General features: G+C 39.8%; 1 protein-coding gene across 4 annotated transcripts in view; it reads left to right on the top strand.

The window, feature by feature from the left end:
• KIT (KIT proto-oncogene, receptor tyrosine kinase) overlaps positions 1 to 19233 on the top strand; it is an 85183-nt gene that overhangs the window by 41979 nt on the left and 23971 nt on the right. For 2 of the 4 annotated variants that reach the window (XM_059671005.1, XM_059671021.1), the window contains exons 4-7: positions 766 to 902; positions 5021 to 5192; positions 9617 to 9806; positions 11842 to 11957. In XM_059671005.1, the coding sequence (XP_059526988.1) occupies positions 766 to 902; positions 5021 to 5192; positions 9617 to 9806; positions 11842 to 11957 (615 nt within the window). The remainder of the gene's footprint in view (positions 1 to 765; positions 903 to 5020; positions 5193 to 9616; positions 9807 to 11841; positions 11958 to 19233) is intronic. The other 2 variants (XM_059671012.1, XM_059671029.1) reach the window with 1 other exon arrangement.

Below are 19233 nucleotides of genomic sequence, written 5' to 3'. Positions count from 1 at the left end.
CCCACTGGGAAGCTTTAGTTACACTGTTTGAAAAGATTAGCGTACACATTTTCACTCCCTTCTTTGCTATTGATATATGGGCCAGTTTCTCCTCAGCTATTTAACGTTAATGCATTCTCAAACCATTCCTAATCCGAGGAGGAAAGTACCAACTAACTATGGACCTCATTCTCATGGTGACATTATTTTGGTTGCAGGTAGGTATCTAGATTTTTGTATTTCAGAGGCCGTCTCACTCAACACCAGTTGGCAATCAGCTATTGAATAATTTTTTATTAAGGCTTTTGAAAAAGTATGCTCACTGTGGGATTAAGGGAAAATTTGATTATCTAAGACCTGGGATTTTCACAAACGAGCAAGATACTATTTTTACAACACATGGGAAAGATGCCTGTTTGGTTAGAAGAATATAATTAGTTGTAGGTCACATCCTCATGAAGCTGTCAGGGTTGTGTGAGATGAAGATGAAAGCTGTGTCACCTCGCCTGCGCTTCCACCTATTTTGAAATAACGTTGACCTGGAGCGGTATGATCTCAGAGTAGACACTTCTGTTTTCCCCACTCAATATAAATGAAGGATGATGCGTGGTTACATTGTTGATGTCTTTAGATATGCAAGTAATACAGATCTGTTAGCACCATACTTCATATTTTTACTTCAAAGATGCCAAAAGAAGCTGTGTGCATTTGAGGAAAAATGGCAAGTGAAAATTCCATGCTCTGATAGGATGCATTATTTGAGGGCCACGTCTCTTTTCATTCTAGCCATCAGAGCTGTACCAGTTGTGACAGTGTCCAAATCAAGCTATCTTCTTAGGGAAGGGGAGGAATTCACAGTGACCTGCTCCATAAAGGATGTGTCTAGTTCCGTGGACTCAATGTGGATAAAGGAAAACAGCCAGGTGAGTGAATTGTTTCCTTCATTTTTCTCAATATATCATTCTCTGCATGTGGGAGAGTTTCACGTTTTTTTTTTTAAAGTCTATTAATTGTCCTGGGGGATGGCTCAGCTGGCGTGTCTGTCTGAGGCGGGGACTGTCTGGGAGTGTGTGCAGATGCATATCTTCCCCTTTCATAACACCATATGTGGCTGTGTGCATTTATTATTGGTAAAAAGTACATGTCATTTTGTACATTTGTTTTAGATCATCTACAAGATAACTTCAGGATTATGTTATTGCTTCATGCTGTGCCTAAAACTTTAGTTAGGGAAAGTAAAAAACACACAAAACTAATGGTTAACTGCATAAATACCTTGATTTTCAAGGCTGTGATTGATACTCTTCAGGCCAGATTGTTTAAAACATTGGGAAGAGTTGCCAGTTTTTTCCCCTTCCATATTTAAAAAGAATAATTCGTCTCAGATATTTACCAGGAAGCTCTTCTCTCCCTCGCAAAGTGGCTCATCCATTTGAGAGATGGGTTTCTTTTTGTATGGCTCTGATTGCCTCCTCTGAGGCTGGTTACCTGAGATCAAGTTGCTAATGGTTTTCTATTTGTTTTAGTTGCTATTAATAAAATGGTTATCTTTAATCTGAAACATTTGGACAGGTTTAAGCTCTCATTCATTTAACAAATGCATATTGAATGTCTACTATATGTCAGATTACTATGTTAGGTATAACTTAAAATAAAATAAATTTTAGCCAGTTATATTTGAAGTCCCCCCCCCCTCTCTAAATACTCCTATTAATAGCAGGGTCTTTAAAATGTCTAATTTCCCTAATATTTTGTTTACAGTTTTCATTGACTGAGTTATCAGTAATTTTTGTTTGAATAATCTTGGCCGTCTAGTAGTTAGTTGTCACAGTGATTTTTCCCCCCCCAGTACCTATGTATGCATCATATTGGAAAAAAGAAAGGCTATATGTTTCTCCTGTTTCTCTTCTTCCTCATCATGCCCTGTATTCAACAATGGCAATTTTATGCCTTTTAAAAGAATTCTTTGCTAAACAAGTAACCATGGTGATTAGCATAATGCAAAGCATCATGATGGTATTCATGTGGACCTGTGATGAATGGTACCTTGATAAATGAAGCCTGCCATGGACTAGAAGAATGGATTGTCCTGTGGACTTGTTCTTTCAAACCAATGGCTCATAGAAATGTTTTAGTTTCCATATCATATAATTTAATAAAAACAATAGCTTATGTATGGACTTTCGACTAACCTTCCTGAACACAATCCTATATTAATTGGCTTTTTATAATTCTTGATTTCAGATGAGAGAACAGTTTAGACTGTGTGTGTATTTGAGCTTCAACATAACTTGAAAATTAGCCTTTTTGAGAGGAGAAATTAAATCGCCCCAGGCGGTTTTGCTCTGAACCATTTTTCCCAGAGGCCCTGCATGCCATTCCCAATTAATCCACTGGCACTGGTAGATAAGCCTTCAGTGTTGGGAGCTCTTTGGGGAAATCCCAGTGTGCGCCCCTCCAAGGGTTAAGGAAAACCAAATCACGTGCAAGCAATATGTAATGTGTGACTTGCAGATGGGGCTCGTGGCTCTGTGCCAAGGTTCATCTATGAATCTTTTATTGATATCCGTCGGCTTAATTTGGAATACTTAGCACTGTTGGCGCTATCAAATTTTCTTCAAAATCTATAGTATTTGATTAACCATTTAGAGTACGTTTAGCTTGCAATGAAATTTAGGGTAAACTGTTTTAGAGTTTTTGCAGTTGTTTTGTTTTAAAATGTGAGAGACTCTGAAGTTTATTCAGCACTTGTAAATCTTGGTTAGCTTTTCTAATGCTTATAAATCCTTGTATTTTTACTTGCTTTTGATGATGATCTTCGACAGTATCCACAATTATGGATACTGTCGCAGATCATACTTTGGGTATGTGTTGACATTGCATCTTTTATGTCCAAGTCATTCCTTCTGGCGCTCACATGTTCAGTGTCCCTCTGTAGCTCCCAAGGGCAGACTCTTGGGCTCTTGTAAGAACTACAGGGAAGACACCTGAAATCTGGAACATGGTATGTTATCTGCCCATTGTCACTCTGCCTTTGCAGAGAGAAGACTGTGACATGATGGACTGGGAAAGGTTAGAGAAAATGTCACTTCACCTTGCTACTGCATTTTCTTAACAACTGATCTTATGCAGTGAAGTGGCAGATGTCTGCCAATTAATTACCAGAAGAATCTCTTAGAAGGGAGTATTTTTAAATCTACACAGTGCTCCTAACTGGAGAGGCCTTTAAAAACCCTTGTTCCCTCGGTCCCTTTTAGAAACAAAGGGCTGGTGCTATTCTTGACTTGTCCGGGATCTCACAATTAGTTAACAAAAAGGTTTCTTTTCTTTTTACTCAAAACATCCAACGTTGGCAGTCAGCATTTATGTGTGCTTATTTTAATGTAAAAAACTTTCCGGAACTACCCTAATATGAGAAACAGAAATAGGTTTAATGCCACACTGTGTATAGTAGTGCTGTGCCATGGAAATACAATGGGAGCCTCCAGTGTAATTTTAAATTTTCTAGGAGGCACATGACAAAGAGTAAAAAAGTAAAATTAATGATTTTAATAATATATTTTATTAGACTCAATATATTGAAAATATTTTTATCATGTTATTAACATAAAATTACTAATGGGCTATTTTACATTATTTTTTTTCATATTGGCTTCAACATATTTTATATTTTAGACACAACTCAATTTGGATGATTTCTTTTGAAGTGTCCAGTATTCCAAATTGGCTAGTTCTTATAAAATGCTATATTGCCTGCATTTTTCGTATTTCCTTTCTGTCCCCACACATATGTATTATCATATGGTTGCAGTTTTAAGTTACACTCAATTTATGTTTTTTAAGTAATGGAAACATTTTCTTGTTTTCATATATTCATAACTTTTATGCCTGGTATACATTTAGTTCATCTGAGTTTTTATTATAGTAAACATCTTGGAGCTTTTGGTTTTTGTTCAGTTATTTCCTTCAGATAAATTTGCTGGAGTGATCAGGGCTATGAACATGCTGCCAAGTTGCTTGCCAGAGGGTCGTTCTGATTTACAGGACTGTCAGAATGGTCAGACGCTGAGCGCTTCACCGGGGGGGGGGGGGGGTGGGGGGGTGGGGGGGGGGGTGGTGGGGGGGGGGTGGCCAGCAAATCACCCTTGATCTCCTTCCATGTCAATATCAGCTCCTATTTACTTTCTATTTTAGTTGTTGTTATTTTTTCCATTGTAATAGGAATGTGTCACATTTCAGGAAATTTGGGAAGGCAGAAAGCTATATGCTGCTCCTTTTAATCTTTTCAGAGAATGACTATAGTTTGTTTTTTTCCCACGACATTTCCCACACAAGAAATCTCCCCATGTCTTGTCTTCAGACAAATAGTAAGAGTGGGATGGTGATATCACAAGGGTAAATTCACATTTTCTCTTCAGCTCATGCTTAAATAAGTTGGGGCTTGGCCTTATGTGTATTACGTACCTCAGATCTCCCTTTGATGAGAGTTGCCAAAATTCTGCTTGGTAAAAATTGTAGGGTGAATTTTCAAGTTAGTGGTAGACATTGTGGTTCTCTTTTTATGCATGAACATAATATACATGCTAATAAAACAGAATATTATTTTTATTAGCAATCTGTTTCTTTTAATCACTGGAATATTGAATAAAAATACATAATAGGAAATATCGATGTAAGTATGCTGAGTCAATATACAATATCAGTATTCTGCAGTATTTCTTATATAGTGACTTCTAAGATTTGGCACTGTTAAAAATATTTAGCACTGCAGAGAATTTGGAATGATGTCGGCTGTGGTTATTAAGAAATGAATTTTCATGTTTTTCCCAATCATTAATAATGACTGTCTCTCAATATAATCCTGTAATATGAAGTGTTCCAATGACAGACTTGTCATGATGCTTTATTATTCTTACTTAAGTCGTGTATAATGAATGCTAATATGGAGAAGTTAATTGCTGCTATTTTTAATTTATCTAGGAGAGATCCTGAATATAAAGTTTATGGTAATCTTTGATTTTTTTTTCTCTCCTGAAACCAGCAGACTAAAGCACAGGTAAAGAGCAATAGCTGGCATCAGGGTGACTTCAATTTTGTACGTCAGGATAGGCTGACTATCAGCTCAGCAAGAGTGAATGATTCTGGAGTGTTCATGTGTTACGCCAATAATACTTTTGGATCAGCAAATGTCACAACAACTTTGGAAGTAGTAGGTGAGTATCTCTATGGGAATGTATAAATTACTGGCAGTAGTGAAAGAAGAAATTACTGATTTCCTTTTTATGTAAATGGAATGTTGAACAGATTCTTAGAAATTCTTATCATTACTGAATGAATGAATGAATGATGAATGAATGAAAATGATCATGGTAGCCTCATCCAACTAGAGCACAAAAGCAAATTCTACCTGTTTAGTAGAGGGAAGTGGAAAGCTGTAACTGAAGTTGTTCAAACCTTTCATTCTCTGTGCTACCCACCCCACCCCCCAAAACAAATAAAGTATAAGCTGAGCTTTTTCAAAAATTCTCGTCCTTGCTGAATGACTTGAGTTTGGAAACGGATGTAGAATTTCTCTGTTGAGGAATGAAAATGCTTAAAGCAAAGTTTTTTTCTCAGAATCTTTTGGTAGGGCTCCTCAGCCTTTTGGTTTATTGTTTTATCACTCATGGCTCTAGCTCAGTGGTCGGCAAACTCATTAGTCAACAGAGCCAAATATCAACAGTACAACGATTGAAAGTTCTTTTGAGAGCCAAATTTTTTAAACTTAAACTATGTATGTAGGTACATTGTTATTAACTTAATTAGGGCACTCCTAAAGCTTAGGAAGAGCCACACTCAAGGGGCCAAAGAGCCGCATGTGGCTCGCGAGCCGCAGTTTGCTGACCATGGCTCTAGCTCATTTGTAGCAGGAAGGGATGAATTGGGCTTCTCCTTCCACCCCACCCCACCCTACCTCACCTCACCTCACCTCACCTCACCTCACCTCACCTCACCTCACCTCACCTCACCCTATTCTTCATCCTTAGAGGCTGTTGCATGAACCCTCAGAAAGGAGGTCACAGGGACATGGGTCACTGGTTCTACAGAGCATAAACTGGAACATGGTAACCTGTTCCCCTAACCCCATCATATCTGATACACACATTGGTTTAGCCTTTTCTTCCCTACTCTAGAAATCTCACTAAATATGTATTTTTCCAAGCATCTACTTAAAGAGAACAGAGTGTAGTGAAGTATTTGATGTTTTGATTTATGGAAAATAATAATGATTGTAAAATTACCTCGTTTACACATTTTTTGTCTTTTGAGTATTGTTTGAATTTAATCTATTTTCTTGTCTTTTTAATGCAACCTTTTTTTAGTGCTTGACTTTGATGAAGTACTTGTAGGGTGGAGAAATTCTTCATCCAGCAATAATAAAACGAGGCCATATCTGTTTTCATTTTTTTCCTTTCTCCCCATATTTCTTCAGTAACTTATGTAGCAATGGTAGAGGTCTGTGATTTGTCCCACGATGATCTCATATAATTTTGGTATTTCTGCCCATGTTGTAATTGAAAGGGTTTCTCCAGACTGAACATGGAAAAGACACTTGGGTTGCGATTATATAGAGTCAGCACAGAGAAAGAGTACTACTCTGTCCCTGAGTGTGATTGTGAACCATTTATTAATTTGAATAGAAGGCTATGCTTTTAAAATATTAAACTCAGTAAGTGCTAATTTGCTAAGTTGATTAGGGAGCATGTTGATATATCAGCTTCAGCCCCAGAAAGCAATTAGTAAGGATGTTTTGAGCATATTGTTGTATGTAATCAGATTTTTAAAAATCCATTCATCAATTTCCAAGAATATAACTGTATAACTGGAAAGACTTGTGGCTGAGAAATTTGAATCTGGTTTTGGAGTGGGTTCGGGTGGGACAAGAACAGGAAGAGACAAAGAGAAAAGGAATTTCTCCAGGGGCTGGAGTAGAATAGGATTTGGAATACAATGTAGAGTGGTAGAGAGAACAGGGCTATGTGATGGTCCAAACTTGGTTTTGAGTTGGGGCTCTGCCACTTAACTTTCTAATGTACCCTACTTTCCCTCTGCCTGTATTGTCTCTTCTGAGAAACACAGGTATAAATCCCAAGCTGTGGGAAGGAGAAGAGGCAGTAGATTTTACAGAAGTACCTGGCACAGTGTTTGCTCTTAATTAAATATTAATGCATTATCAGTTTCTTAATGTAGATGTACTTGAAAAAAATCATACTTTTATGTTATAACAACCCAGGTGGAGTTCTTTGATTCTAATAATTCTTATACTTCATGAATTTCCAGCTCTATTCCAAAATAGGACATAAAACTATATTGAGCAAACCAGACTATAGAAAAACTTGGAGGGGATTTCAAGACAAGTATTTTATACATAATGATTGTGAGAGATACTTTTGTGCAATATTGTCTATAAAGTTTGAATATTTTTTTCCATTGTGTGGTTTGAATTTATAACCTTGAAAACCTGAAAATGTAGTGCAGCAATCAGAGGAAACATTTATTCCTTCAAAATTAACCTAAATTAGCTGAAAGAATGGCAGAGGATATCATTTATGATTCAGGAATTAGAAAAAGGTGATGCTTTGCATAGCCAAATTCATTCGGATGATTTTCCATTCTCACCTGAAAAATCCTTTTTCAATTGGTACATAGAACAGTTGGACTCTATTTTTTATTCTGAATCGGTAGAAACTAAAGTGCACTAGATACTATTTTGGCCATGTCATATGGGACTTCAAAATATTTAACCAAATAGCACCAAAAATAATGATAAAATTCCATAATTAATTTTTGAAAACAATCAGAAAATTAAAAATTCTTTCATAATTCCACTGACTTGATATAACCGTTAAGATTTGTTATATTTATATTTTTGTATGCAACATGGTTTTATTTATACATATAACTCATTCTGTCTCCCTCTCTCATTCTCTTTCTCTCTTACTCTCTCTTTCTCAATGAAAGTAGACACTCCAGGGCCGTGGCCGGCAAGCTGCGGCTCGCCAGCCACATGCAGCGCTTTGGCCCCTTGAGTGTGGCTCTTCCTAAGCTTTAGGAGTGCCCTAATTAAGTTAATAACAATGTACCTACCTGTATAGTTTAAGTTAAAAAAATTTGGCTCTCAAAAGAACTTTCAATAGTTGTACTGTTGATATTTGGCTCTGTTCACTAATGAGTTTGCCGACCACTGCCCTAGGGTATGCTAGAGTAAGAAGAGATCAGCCTTAGCTTCTCGTAGACCTGTATTCAAATTTGGGCTCTCCCATTGGATAGCTAGCCGTATGGCTTTCCAGGACTTGATTTTTTCCTTCTATCAATTAGGGGTTGTAAGCTTTCTCTTTCAGTATTGTAAGATTAGATATTTGTTATAATTATTAAATAAAATGTATGCTAAAGTACTTAAGGCAGTTCTTGGTACATAGTAAGTATCCTATAAATGGTAGCTATAAAAAATAATATTGGCAATTATTTTATTGTGTTATTTTTCAAGCTCTTCTAATATTACTATTATATAGGTATATCTAAGGGCTATTTTATTTAACCAGTTTCTTATTTTTTAAATTATTATAACTAATGTAAATAGCACTTCTTTTGTATGTAGCCATTCACCTCACTAAGAAGAACTCTCAAATGGAAACTGCAGGGTTAAATTGAAGAATAATTTTTAAAAAATCTACATTGCTAAGTGCTTTCTAAGAGTTGTGTCAGTTCACAGTGTGTCATCCAGTCTGTCACTTTTCCCACACTTGCAAAATTATTTATTTCAAATTAGTTTTGCTATTTTTCTTTCAATAGGATGGATATACTTTATTTTTTGAAGCAGCTTTATTGCAGTTTTGCTATTTGTAATAAGTGAAAGTGATTCATTATCTTAATTACTAATTTAAATGTTTTTCCTTCTATATTTTTATGTTCTCTTTTTCCTGTTACCTTAATTCATTTTACTATATAGACATTTAAAAATGTTTATGTATTCAGATTTGTCTTTTACAATTTTTTTCTTCTGTTGCTTCTAAAAAACTGAGAATACTGCCCCCACCCCACCTTGTAGATGTTTGATGGGAGTCAGTTCTGTTGTTTAGTTAAAAACATGGTTTGTTAAGATGCTGTCCTTGGTTCATCTGTAATATATGATAGATGAGATGACCAGAGTTTATTTTTCAAATGCAGCATTTTTTTTTTTATTGAGCATTGAGGCTGTCTGTGCCTTCTTGATTTATGTCACCTTCTTATCAAATAAACACTTATATTGAGTCTGGGTATGGGCTATTTAGTCCTATAAATACTTTTTAACCTAACACGCATCAAAGACTAGTACTAGAAGATTTATAAGATGGTGATAGGTCTTGAAATAAGAGAATTGCTGAAGAGGTAGAGACGGGTGAATAAACATTTCACATGTATGTCCTTTCTTCCTTCATGACAGTGATTCTACAAGAGCAAAGTAAATGTCAAATGGCTAGTTTAAGTCCTCTTACTTGTTATTGCCAGTTCATGTTGGAAATCAGTCAGTTATGTTTGTAATCCAAGGACGAAGTTGTGTTTTTTGTTGGGTAGTTGTAGATAACGGTTTCTTTCTGTTTTATTTCATTACGATTAGATAAAGGATTCATTAATATCATCCCTGTGGCGAATACTACAATATTTGTAAACGATGGAGAAAACGTAGATCTGACTGTTGAATATGAGGCATACCCGAAACCTGAGCACCAACAGTGGATATATATGAACAGGACCTTCACTGATAAATGGGAGAATTATCCCAAGTCTGAGAATGAAAGCAATATCAGGTGAGAAAGGGGCCTTGCTCTGGGGATTTCCATTTCCCCTCTTCCACTGGCTTACCAGGTCCCATTACTGTGACCCAGGAATGTATGACAGGCCATCTGGCAAAGAAGGAACGTCCGGGGTGCTTCCTGAAGTCTTCATCCCAACATTTCGTTTTGCCCTGTGTTGAGAGCGCAGAAAAAAGCCCGTGCCTCAGTTCTCTCATTTGTAAAACAGAGCATTGTTCTTAGGAGTTCTGAGGATGCTTCAAAGCAGCAACTTCTATGTACGGGACCCACTTCAGAGAAAGGGGAAAGTTAGCACCTTTAATCATTTTTTTTTAAACTATAAGAAACTAAGAATCATTGAGTAGCTCTGGGCTGGGCAGTGAACCTGGGCTCTTTTACATCATATCTCTCGTTTGATTCTCAAAACAATTATAACAGAAATAGCAGCAGTAGTAACGTTATATGTAAGCTGCGTGGGCCTTTTTCTACCTTATGTTGTTCTAAGTACCTTTCATATGTTAACTCAATAATTTTAGTCCTCACAAACCTATGAGTAGGCACTCTTACTTCCCTCATTTCTAGAGAAGAAGAAACTGGGTTAAGTAATGTGACTCAGATCAAAGGGCCAGTAAGAGGTAAGTGCCTAGATAGAGTTTGTGTATTTATCGAGTCAGGAGCTGTTGGCTGTTGTAAGAATGTGGGTGAGAGATACTGCTGTTCTGGCCCAAGGCTTAAGGGTTGGAGGGAAGAGGATGGATTTGGGAGGTGTTCAGGCTACTTCCTTACCAACACTGGGTGATTGAGGGGATAGGAGAGAGAGGAAGGAGCTGAAGAAGCCCTGTAGGATCCGTCAGCCAGGTTGGAGGCTGAGAGGCACTCTCGTTCAAGATGAGGGGGCTAAGGGCTTTGGGTTTCTTGAACTTGCAGTTGACCGTGGCATCGAGAGGTGATGTTCAGGTGGGAAGTATCTAGGTCAGGTTCCCTAGAAGCAGAGCCTGGGTCAGGGGTTCTTAAACAAGAGCTTCATTAAGGGAGACAGAGACCCGCCCAGGAGAGGGGGAGCAGGGTGGGAGGGGAAAGGAACGAGAGGATATGGGTGAGGTGAAGCTGAGGCACACCTTGACTGGAGCTCCAGGGTGCTCTGGAGCTGGGCTTTTGTCTGGGGTCAGCACTCATGGGCTGTAGACATGGAAGGCAGTCCATTTTCAAGGGTGTCTAACTGCCCAGGGGCAAGTCGGGGGAGAAGGTTGCAGGTGTGTGGGCCCTTATACCTGCACCTACGCAGGGGAGATGGTGGCATAAAAATACTCTGTAGAGGAGGCATAGGCTGGGAAGTCTGGACTAGAGGGAAAGGTCTGAGAGTGAGCAAACAGCAAGCAGTTCAGTGCAAGAGTGGATTGCCCAGGGAGCATGTGCAGCATGAGAGGAGTCTGAACACACCACTGCCGTGTCCAGGTGGTTGTGTGGGTCCAGGCCTGCCAGGGCGCCCCATCTACACTGGAGCCCATGTCAGTGACTCCCCCAACAGTCCCATGTGCTCAGTCAACCCAGCCATATCTGGCGGCCCTGCAGTAAAACCAGAAGCTTGAATAGCAAATATGCAAAGGACGCCCAGAAGAAGTGGGGTAGGAGGAACACTGGGAGATTGTGGTGTTGCAAGAAGGAAGGTGAGGGCAACCGCATTGACCTTGCCTCAAGGGCCCTGCAGCTACGGCATGAAGACAGCCTGCCCCTCTGGGCTTTATCCGGGCTCCTTAAAGCAAAGCAGGGCAGGCTCGTTTAGGACATTGGTGGGAGGTGGCCATGAGGACAGCTCAGGAGGCGGGAGAGGCTGCCGTGCCTGTGGGATTGCCTTTATGCTGAGAAAGCCTCTGTATTCTCACACAGCAGGCACTTGTCCCAAATTAAATATGTGTGTGTGTTTGTACTCGTTAATGTGGATCTTGTTAGTACTGAGCTAAGTGAGCTGTTTCTCCCCAGATAGACACTGGAAAGACATGTACTGGGGGCGGCAGTCCACAGTGACTGACTGACTGTCCTCTCTTTGTAGATATGTAAGTGAACTTCACCTAACCAGATTGAAAGGGACCGAAGGCGGCACTTACACGTTTCTAGTGTCCAATTCTGATGTCAATTCTTCGGTGACATTTAATGTTTACGTGAACAGTGAGTACAGCTAATAGCTCCTTATCTTTTTATATTTTTATTGTTTCGAGCTGTGGCTCGTGTTTGTAACAGCTGCAGAACCGAGCTCACTGTGTACTATGTAAATAATGTTTCATGATAATTTTGACCTTAACAAAGACCCTGTGGTTTAGTGGTTGGGTGAAGGTTGGGCGAATGTGTACGAAAACCCAATTCCTTGTCCTACATTTCACTGACCCCGGGACCCTGTTGCTCAAATTCTGGGTGCTGCCTTTGACGTGAGCAGAGGAACCAAAGAAGTTAAAAATAACAGTTCTTTGGCCCCAGCCAGTTACTCAGTGGTTAGAGCATCGGCCCACAGACTGAAGGGTCTTGGCTTCAATTCCTGTCAAGGGCACATACCTTGGTTGCAGGCTCCATCCCCAGCCCCGGGTCAGGGCGAATGCGCAAGACAACCAATACATGTGTCTCTCTCACATTGTCGTTTCTCTGTCTTTCCCACTCCCTTCCACTCTCTAAAAAAAAATAATAATAATAAATAATAAAAATAATAATAACAGTTCTTTTGAGGGAACATTGTTGATTGTTGAAATGAGGATTCAGAGGTTGAACAGGAGCTGGACTGACATGATGTCTTTGTTGTGATGCTTTCTGGTTTGGGGTTGTGACATTTTTTGTGTTGGGATTGTCTTCCACTAAGATGATGCAATATTGATCCGGCCCAGTGGGTCCCCACCGAGAACCACGTGGGTACGGTGGGAGAGGGGAGCATGATCTGGACGTGGAACCTGAACTCCTGCATCTTGCCCTGCTGTGGGCTGCACCCCCAGTAGCGGAAGTGTCTCTGCACAGAGGTTGGGGCCAAGGGAACGCATCGCCAGCTGTTTTTTTTCCAAGTGCAGGGCTTCCTCCTGCGGCTTGTCTACAAATCCAGGTGCCTGCCACACCACACCAGCCGGGGGCCCCGAGGATGGGAGGCCTGCAAAGACACGGAATTCTAAGGGGTGGCCCACAAAATGAGCCATCCTGGGTTTGGGGGGTGATGAGACAACCTGGAACATTCCCCAGAGAACAACTTAGTAACTGCTGAGCACTTTGTGTGTGCCGGGCTGCAGGACGGGAGCCAGTTCCTTGCCCTCAAGGAGCTGGATGAAGTGTTTTTAATGTCACTTTCTCATTGGTGCGCAGTGGTGTGGGGGCTCGGTGGCCTGATCCCTGTACAAATGGCAGCAAACAGCCAGTGAGTAATCCTTGGGGCGTTTCTGATGGCTGCTCTGGAGTCTTTTGACTACGCCAGTGTTTCCAAAATTGTGTTTTCTGAACAAGATACGTGTTCAGATAAAGAGTCACATCTGTGCACTTAAACACTTTTCTTAATTATAGGCCTTCCCTGAATCCTTACTATGCTAAGGTGTGTTATGACTTCCCAGGAGGGGGCTGTGGGAGGGAGCTGATATCCCAAACTTGTTTGACCACAGAATTTCCTTTTCCAAGGGAATCGTGTTAAGTAATATCTCAGTTCTTTGGAACAGTTTTGATTACTATGGTATCTCATTAGCCCACAATTCAAATACTTCTCAATTAATTCAGATGTTAATCAGAGGAGCTGAGTGTAGTGTAGTACACAGGAGCACAATTATCTGCTTCTGAAAAATCTTAATATTCAAGTAACTGAACAGACGATTGCAGGCAAATCAGAATCCTTGCAGTCATAATTCGCATACTTTCCACCAAAACTTTATTTTGGGTGCTTTAGTGAGTTAATTAACACATCCATCACCTCACATATTTACCCGCTTTTTTTTTTTGTGTGTGTGTGTGTGTGTGTGTGTGTGTGTGTGTGTTACATTTTAGTTTGGTGAATACATTTAAGTTCTGTCTTCGCAAATTTCAGCTATGCACTACAGTGTGATCAACTATAGGCACCACATTATGGATTAGATCCTCAGGCCTTATGCATCTTAGAACCGAGAGTTTGGATCCTTTTGCCAACCTCTCCCTATTTCCCCACCCCCATCCCCTGGCAACCACTTTTCTGCTCTGTTTCTGTGAATTTAACTTTTTTTTTTTTTAAGATGACACATTAAGTAATGCCATGCACTATGTGTCTTTCTCCATATGGCTTATTTCACTTAGCATAATACCTCCAGTTTCATTTATCTTGTCACAGAAGACAGGATCTCTTTTAAGTCACTCTTTTAAGGGTGAATAATATTCCATTGTGTACATAGACCACATCTTCTTGATCCACTTACCCATTGACAGACACAGGTTGTTTTTATACCTTGGGTATTGTGAATAGCTGCAAGATAATGGTTTTGTTTCCTTGATATACCCATAAGTGGGATTGTGGGATTCTGTCTATGGTAGTGCTGTTTTTAATTTCTTGAGTAATGTCCATACTATATTCCATAGCAGCTGCACCAATGTACATTCCCACCATAGTGTACAAGCGTTCCCTCTTCTCCATATCTGTGACAGCGTTTATCTCTTATCTTTTAGATAATAGCCATTTTAACAGGTGATCTCATTGTGGTTTTGATCTGGTAGCATTTCCAGATATGTATTATGAATTTTGGCAGGTGATGTCTAGGCAATCTAGATTATAAATAGACCTCTCTCCAATCTTAAAGGTCTATCCTTTAATCACAAACCTACCAGTCAAGTGACATGGCTGTGGTACTCGGGCAGTGGAGACAGGCACACAGGCAGGACAAGTAAGGCATAAGAGCTAAAGGGCTCCTTGCATTTTTGGGCTTACACAGAACACGTGAAATGTTCAGCTAGATTGGATAGTCAGCTGACTGCTGAACTGCACCAAATTAACTCTCAGAAGTCACCAGTTTCACTCTGTTTATGGCAGTGTTAACAAGGGTTTGAAACAATTTAAGGAAATGCTAAATAATGTTTTATTTCTAAGTCACTGCATTATATAATTTGCATGCTGTCCAGTATGAGCGATTATTCATAGATAATACAGTATACCCAACTCAAAGTAATAAATCACCCCGAATGAGGCCTCTTGATGAGAAAGTTTCCCTTTGACCGCATTTGCAGAATCTGGGCTGCCTTATATGGATTATCGGTCATAGTGAATTTCAGTTATGGGTGGCTAGACTGTCCTCCTTCTGGGGAGAAGCCACTGTAAGCCTAACGCCTTGCAAATAAAGCACATGCCCAGCCTGCCATCTGGCAAAGGTGAGGACAGACCTGTCAAGCCGGCCATGCAGATAGATGGCTCTGGACTGCTTGCCAGCCAGCCATCTGGGTCACCCACCTGGTTGGAGGTCTCAGGGACCTTTTGTTACCAACCTTCTGGGTCAGGGACCAAACTGAGGTCCTTCTGCTCAGCGGCATTCGCACCAGTGGATTAAGAACTGACTTTGATAAAGCAGAGCAGAAACTTCTATTTTTTTGATCAAGGGATGGAGAAGGGTGAGCTCACACTCTGATGGCACCTTCTCTGGACGGGGAAGGAGCCTTCTACAGAAGGCTGTGGTGTGGAGTGATTAAATCCTTTAGGCCCGTGTAATTAGTCTTCTGTCGCACTCGGCCCTTGTGCACACGTTGTTTTGCACACTGTGCCCCGGCACCATCTTGGTCTTTGCCTTCATCACCTTGATCTTTGCCCTCATCACCTTGATCTTTGTGCTCAACACTTTAATCTTTGTGCTCAGCACCTTGGTCTTTGTGCTCTGCCCTTTTTATTTTGTGGTCAGGAGTCTTTTTCAGTTCCTGTACGCAGGCATAGCTCATGACACAGTTTAGGTATTGAGAAACATTAGGGTCTTTTGGATGACAGCCTGGTGACACTTTTCCCAGGTTAAAATAATAAAGGTGGGTTTGCCTTTAAGGACTACTCGGTTTGGGGGCTTTGAGGGGGCTGTGCCTTTCCAGATTCTCACGAACTGAGCGAAGTTACTAGAACTTTGCCTCTTTGGAAGGTGGAAATGTTTTCCTACCTGTTAACCTCTCAGCCTTTCTATTTCCATTTTTTAAAAAAATATTTTATTGATTTTTTACAGAGAGGAAGGGACAGGGGATAGAGAGTTAGAAACATTGATGAGAGAACCATCGATCAGCTGCCTCCTGCACACCTCCTACTGGGGATGTCGCAACCAAGGTACATGCCCTTGACCGGAATCGAATCTGGGACCTTTCAGTCCCCAGGCCGACGCTCTATCCACTGAGCCAAACCGGTTAGGGCTACTTTCATTTTTTAAAGATGATAGGACCTTCCAAACATTGGAGTGTCCAAACTATACTTGGGTTAGAGCAGGGGTGGGCAAACTCTTTGACTCGAGGGCCACAATGGGTTCTTAAACTGGACCGGAGGGCCTGAACAAAAGCATGGATGGAGTGTTTGTGTGAACTAATATAAATTCAAAGTAAACATCGTAAACATCTTTACATAAAAGGGTACGATCTTTTTTTTTTTTTTTTTAGTTTTATTCATTTCAAACGGTTGGCCCGCTGCCGTAGTTTGCCCACGGCTGGGTTAGAGGCTAAAAACTTTAAGACTCGCTGCTGACACACTCACCTATTGAGTTTTGCTGGAGAGGCTGTGCTTTCTTAGTGTATCTCCCTCTTTAGGTGGCTTCTAGTAGACCTACTCCTGTATTAAACTACTGGAATTCTTACTCATTAAGTAAAGCTAGTGCTAAGTACAACTCCTTTTTGGTTTATTTACTGTCCTTTGAGAATTTGCTGTAGGGCTACCACAGTAACTGGAATGTAGCTTGGTTTGTGCAAACATTTGTATACTTGTGTTTTTAAATTAAGCATTTTTTAAATTATAAAAATGTTATGTGAAGGATAGAAAATAAGCAAACATAAAAATCAAGCCAGTTTTATTTATTTATTTATTTATTTATTTATTTATTTATTTATTTATTTATTTATTTATTTATTTTATTTTTCAAGCCAGTTTTAAAATAGCCCCATTGCAGTATGTTTTTTGAGACCATTAAAAGATTTTTTTTTTTATTTTTTTTTTTTACAAAAGTGAGGTTCTATCTCTTTGTAACTTTGTGTTCTGGTGCTGAACCATAAATGCGTTTTGGGCATCTTTCCACGTCATAAACTACTTTTCTACAGCATCATTGTGGGATCTCATTGCATGGGTAGCTTGTCATCTCTAACCCATGTGTGATGCAGTTTTGAGACATTGTGCAGTGGGAGGGGGGACTCTGAAATGATGTGACTGAGTCTGAAAAGGAAACCCATCTGACAACTAAAGTTTATAATTATCTTGTTGAATCTCAAATGAGCGACCCTGCCTAAGTGCCCAGAAGTCGATAAGGTTATCACCTGTCAAGATCTCCCATGCGGCTGTGTCTGTAACGTGTGTCATGCAAGGTGCACTGTGCTCGCGTGCAGGGCAGCTCTAGATTAAGGAGTACTTTTCAGAGCTTCTTAAGGGGGCAGTTAATCTGTGTACAAATAGCTGTTTGTCTTCCTACATTAATATTTTTGCATGTTCACTGGTGATAACTGACAGTATCTGAACTCTGTTTTTATTTTCTGTTCCTGAACTTGAAATGAGTTTTTGTCCTTAAATTGCTCGGGACTTATGGGTGTTGTTTTTGATGTGACACTTTAATATCTCCTTCTTATGAAGAGGATCTCTGTGGATGCAAGAATTGCTGTAGACATTTAAATTGGAGAAAAGGGGATTTCGTGGCAGCCTACTTTTAAAGTAGAATTTGGTTCTCTTTTCTGAAAAAAATTTGAGGAAATGTGGCTCTGAACTAAAGAGTCTCATCCTCCCCCTCCCCCATTCTCCCACCTTAAGCCCCTCCAGTGTTGATATCATTATTTTTATTTCATGGGTCGTAACAAAGTTGGTCTGGTAGGGTATGTTGCTAATTTGGAGGATCTATTTAAAGACTATACCTGTTAGAAAATCATTAGATCCTCTGTTGGTGTGATCTGGTGTTTTTTTTTTTCATGTTTATGGTAAAAAAGAGCGATAAATGGATTTAGGTATGTAACCCTGTCAGTTTATGTTACAATTGACCCTGAACTTGGGACCTGCTTTTCTAAAAGCAGGTCTTTTATATTAGTGGAACTTCTGTATGGAATTTTTTTCCAGTTGAGCCACATGTGTTTTTACATAAAATTAGACTCCTTCATTTACAAATGTAAACAGAGTCACCTATGAGTTAGTGGAAATTTATATAAATCTAAGAATAGGTACATAATCTTTCCATGGGCATTGTGTCAACCCTTCTTTTCCACTTCTGGATTATGTGGTAAATTGAAGTTGTCATTTTTAGAGTTGTATTGTAATGTGTGCTCACATCTCCCCTCCCTGTGCCTGAGAAACACAACCATGGTGCTCCTGCACCGTGATTCTGGCTGAGGGGGCCCTCTCCAAGTACTTTCATGATTTTTTTGGATTTGTTTTAACTATATCTTAGAATTGGGCAATTATTTTGATGGCTTTTTAGAACCAAGGTTGTCAAACTATAGGCTAGATTCAGTCTGCTCCGGAATGGCCCATAAGCTAAAAATTTGTTTGAAAGGTTCAAAAATAATCAAAAGATATTTATGAGACATGAAAATAAAATTAAAATGCCAGTGTCCCCAAGTCAAGTTGTGTTGGAATACGAACGTGCACATTCGTTCACACGTCTACAGCTTTATTTGTGGTACAATGGCAGAATTATTTGTAAGAGAGAGACCCTGTGACCCACAAAGCCTAAAATATTTACTGCCCCACCCTTTACATTAAAAGCTTGCTTAGCACTAGTTAAAACATCACTTCCTTAGGAGAATGGTTTTTTTAGATGATAGACATTCTGTTAAAGATGGCTAGATACACAGGAGATTATAGTTGACATTTTGTTTTTGGTGTCAAACAAACTTTTGTTAAAGTGTCCATATGCCAGTCTCTGGCTATCTTTAAGAATGCACGAAACAAAATATATTTTCAAGATATCTATTCTGGAGTTTTAAAAAAGTATAATAATATTCCTTTTATAACTAAAAGTTAATCTGAGTTTTTCAATACTCCTATTGTAGCTGATTTAACTTTCTTTATTATAATGGTACTAGAGGCCCGGTGCACGAAATTTGTGAACTTGGAGAGGGTGCCCTCTCACAGTCTGGGAGCCTTTGGGGGATCCCAGTAGGACATCCTTAGCACTGCTGCAGAAGTGGGAGAGGCTCCCGCCACTGCCACTGTGCCCGCCAACCGTGAGCCCAGCTCAGGGCTTCTGGCTGAGCAGCACTCCCCCTGTGGGAGCGCACTGACCACCATGGGGCAGCTCCTGCATTGAGCCTCTGCCCCCTA

The sequence above is a fragment of the Myotis daubentonii genome, chromosome 1 (genome assembly GCF_963259705.1).
Source record: "Myotis daubentonii chromosome 1, mMyoDau2.1, whole genome shotgun sequence".
NCBI lineage: Eukaryota > Metazoa > Chordata > Mammalia > Chiroptera > Vespertilionidae > Myotis > Myotis daubentonii.
The sequence above is the reverse complement of the archived record's forward strand: the minus strand, read 5'-3'. Positions and strand labels throughout refer to the sequence as shown.